This window comes from Cupressus sempervirens, chromosome 3, assembly GCF_028749045.1.
Source record: "Cupressus sempervirens isolate cs-2001-9-10 chromosome 3, ASM2874904v1, whole genome shotgun sequence".
NCBI lineage: Eukaryota > Viridiplantae > Streptophyta > Pinopsida > Cupressales > Cupressaceae > Cupressus > Cupressus sempervirens.
In genome coordinates, this window is record NC_143120.1 from 1,090,536,393 (window position 1) to 1,090,538,791 (window position 2,399).

At 36.1% G+C, this 2,399-nt stretch overlaps 1 protein-coding gene across 1 annotated transcript; it reads left to right on the forward strand.

Annotated features, from left to right (window-relative positions):
* Window positions 1–1,184: 1,184 nt before the first annotated feature.
* Window positions 1,185–1,997, forward strand: LOC149570572 (cyclin-U2-1-like). Its single transcript, XM_089817924.1, has 2 exons — window positions 1,185–1,597; window positions 1,703–1,997. Exons 1-2 carry the CDS (start codon window positions 1,185–1,187, stop codon window positions 1,995–1,997), a joined length of 708 nt encoding a protein of 235 aa, XP_089674050.1.
* The last annotated feature ends 402 nt before the right edge of the window (window positions 1,998–2,399 follow it).

Below are 2,399 nucleotides of genomic sequence, written 5' to 3' on the forward strand. Positions count from 1 at the left end.
GTGAAAACAATATTCTTTTATAAACACCACAATACCATTGTTTTGCAAACTGTGAATCAATCTAATATCGATCAAGAAGAGTCATTCATATTACAAATTTCAACTCTAACATAACATGAAAATTGAAATCATTGCATAAAAAAACTTTTAGAAATTTTGTAGCAAATAGATGGGGTTGGTAATGGGTCTACATCATGCCTACAAATGTTGTAGCCTTGATTTTCACACGGTCACTAATAACCTGCTCTGATACTATTAGACCCGAAAATTTGATGTAATAGAAAATATTGTAAACATAATGAAAACTTTTTATCTATTCCTCAAAATTCATTACATAAATAAGATAGTCATATAACAGTTTAATAACTGTTATAAAATAACTACTACAACTAAAATATCTACTAACCGAACTTTTAAATCCTAATGATTAATATGTTAACACTTCCTCCCCATTGCATTCGACATGTGTGGCAATTCGACATTCGCAGAAGCAAACATACGATCAATTAGTGTTTGAGTACTGACATTGTTGTCACAAACCTTATCTCCATCATTTAGACTCACGGAACATTAATTAGATTCCAGAAACATTATTTATTTTATAGTACAAGATATAACATTGTACTGGTTGGCTGTCTGTAGACAATGTGGATCTAAAAGCGTACATGTCCTTCCCCCTTTGAAACTTTCACAGTCGAGGGCGACAAGATGATTGATATTTGAACCATGCCACTCTAATCACCCAAAATACAATGACAACTCACGTTACTGTCTTTCAACTGCACTCTCAAAAGAGATGCTGTTTTACTAAATTACCCATGTAAACCTTATTTAAAGTTAACAAGGTGGCTTGTATTGATAACTCAAAGTCCACCTCATCGTCTCCTTACCTCCTTCGCCGAAGGTTGTTTTGAACAACTTGATACAATCTCTTCACAATCACATGCAGATCGGAATCAACCCTATTCACAAAATGTCGGTCACTTCGACACAAGGAAACTTCCTTTCTAAGAGCATATGTTGAAATGAGGGAAGACTCCTCCAACTTTCTCTTGCTTTCTTATATACCTATAAATATGATTTCTTCTACCCCAGATTCACAGTTCACCAGAACATCATTCCCCAAACTCCAATCCCCACCCAATTCACTGTTCTGTTGCTTGAGAAAAGGCAGCCCAATTAGAATGGCGTTAAACATGAGAGAAGCGGCTGCTTCAGATGTTTGCTCAACGGTTTCAAGCTCCGACCTTTGTAGTGGTGAGAGCGATTCAAGCCCATGGATTATTTCAGTGCTTTCCTCGTTACTAGAGAGACTGGTAGCCCGACATGAAAGGCTCGTGTTCTCTTCTGGAAATAAGGTTTCAAGCAGTGAAAATCTGTGTGTTTTCTCTGCAACACAAGTTCCTGTCATCAGCTTACAAAAGTACTTAGAGAGGGTGTTCAAGTATTTCCGCTGCAGTCCTTCGGTATTTGTTGTGGCATATGTTTATATTGATCGCCTCATTCTCACCAATCCAAATTTCCGCTTAACCACTCACAAGGTGCACATGCTCACCATTACCAGTGTCATGGTTGCCACCAAGTTTCTTGACGACGAGTGAGTTTTTATGAAACTTTCTTTTTGTTTTCATTAATGGGGTTTTCAGGGTGATCAGATGTGAATCTTATGATTTCTAATGTGAATATGATTATTTCAATGCAGGCATTACAGCAATGACTACTTTGCAAAAGTGGGAGGCTTAACGTTGAAGGAAATGAACATTCTTGAGGTTGAATTCTTGTTCATGATGCGATTCCGGCTGCAGGTGACAGTGAGCGTATTTGAGACCTATTTCTCTCATTTCAAGCGAGAAGTTGAATTGGGCGGAGGGTTTCAAATAGAGAGGCTACTTCTCAGCTTAGCAAAGAACAATCAACCTATGAAATCATGCAGTCAAGAAGAGATCAGCAATAAGCAGAGATTGGCTGGCATCAGCTATAACAACTATGCTGGATGATGAAAATGTAAATTTTCTGTTAACCATTAATGCTCGATCAATATATTTCATCTTCTATACAAGAAACGTTTGTACAATGTGATCAGTCTTATGCTTTGTCTATCCGTGACTGAAATGGAAGAAGATCAATGAAAACACATATGACTCTGTCCAAGGGATTCACATCTCTATAAAAATATACTTTTATCTTTAAAACGATTAAAATCGATATTTTGTTTACTGTTGATTCTATGGTTAACTTCAGTTCAATGTCTAGAAAATTTCTCGACTCTCTCACTCGTGAGTTATTTCTATGAATATAATTTTAGTAGAAAGTACTCTCCCACAACATTATCAATAAATAATTGGAATTAATTATTGATTGATATATAAACAAATGTTTTCACAACATTCATTTGGTGG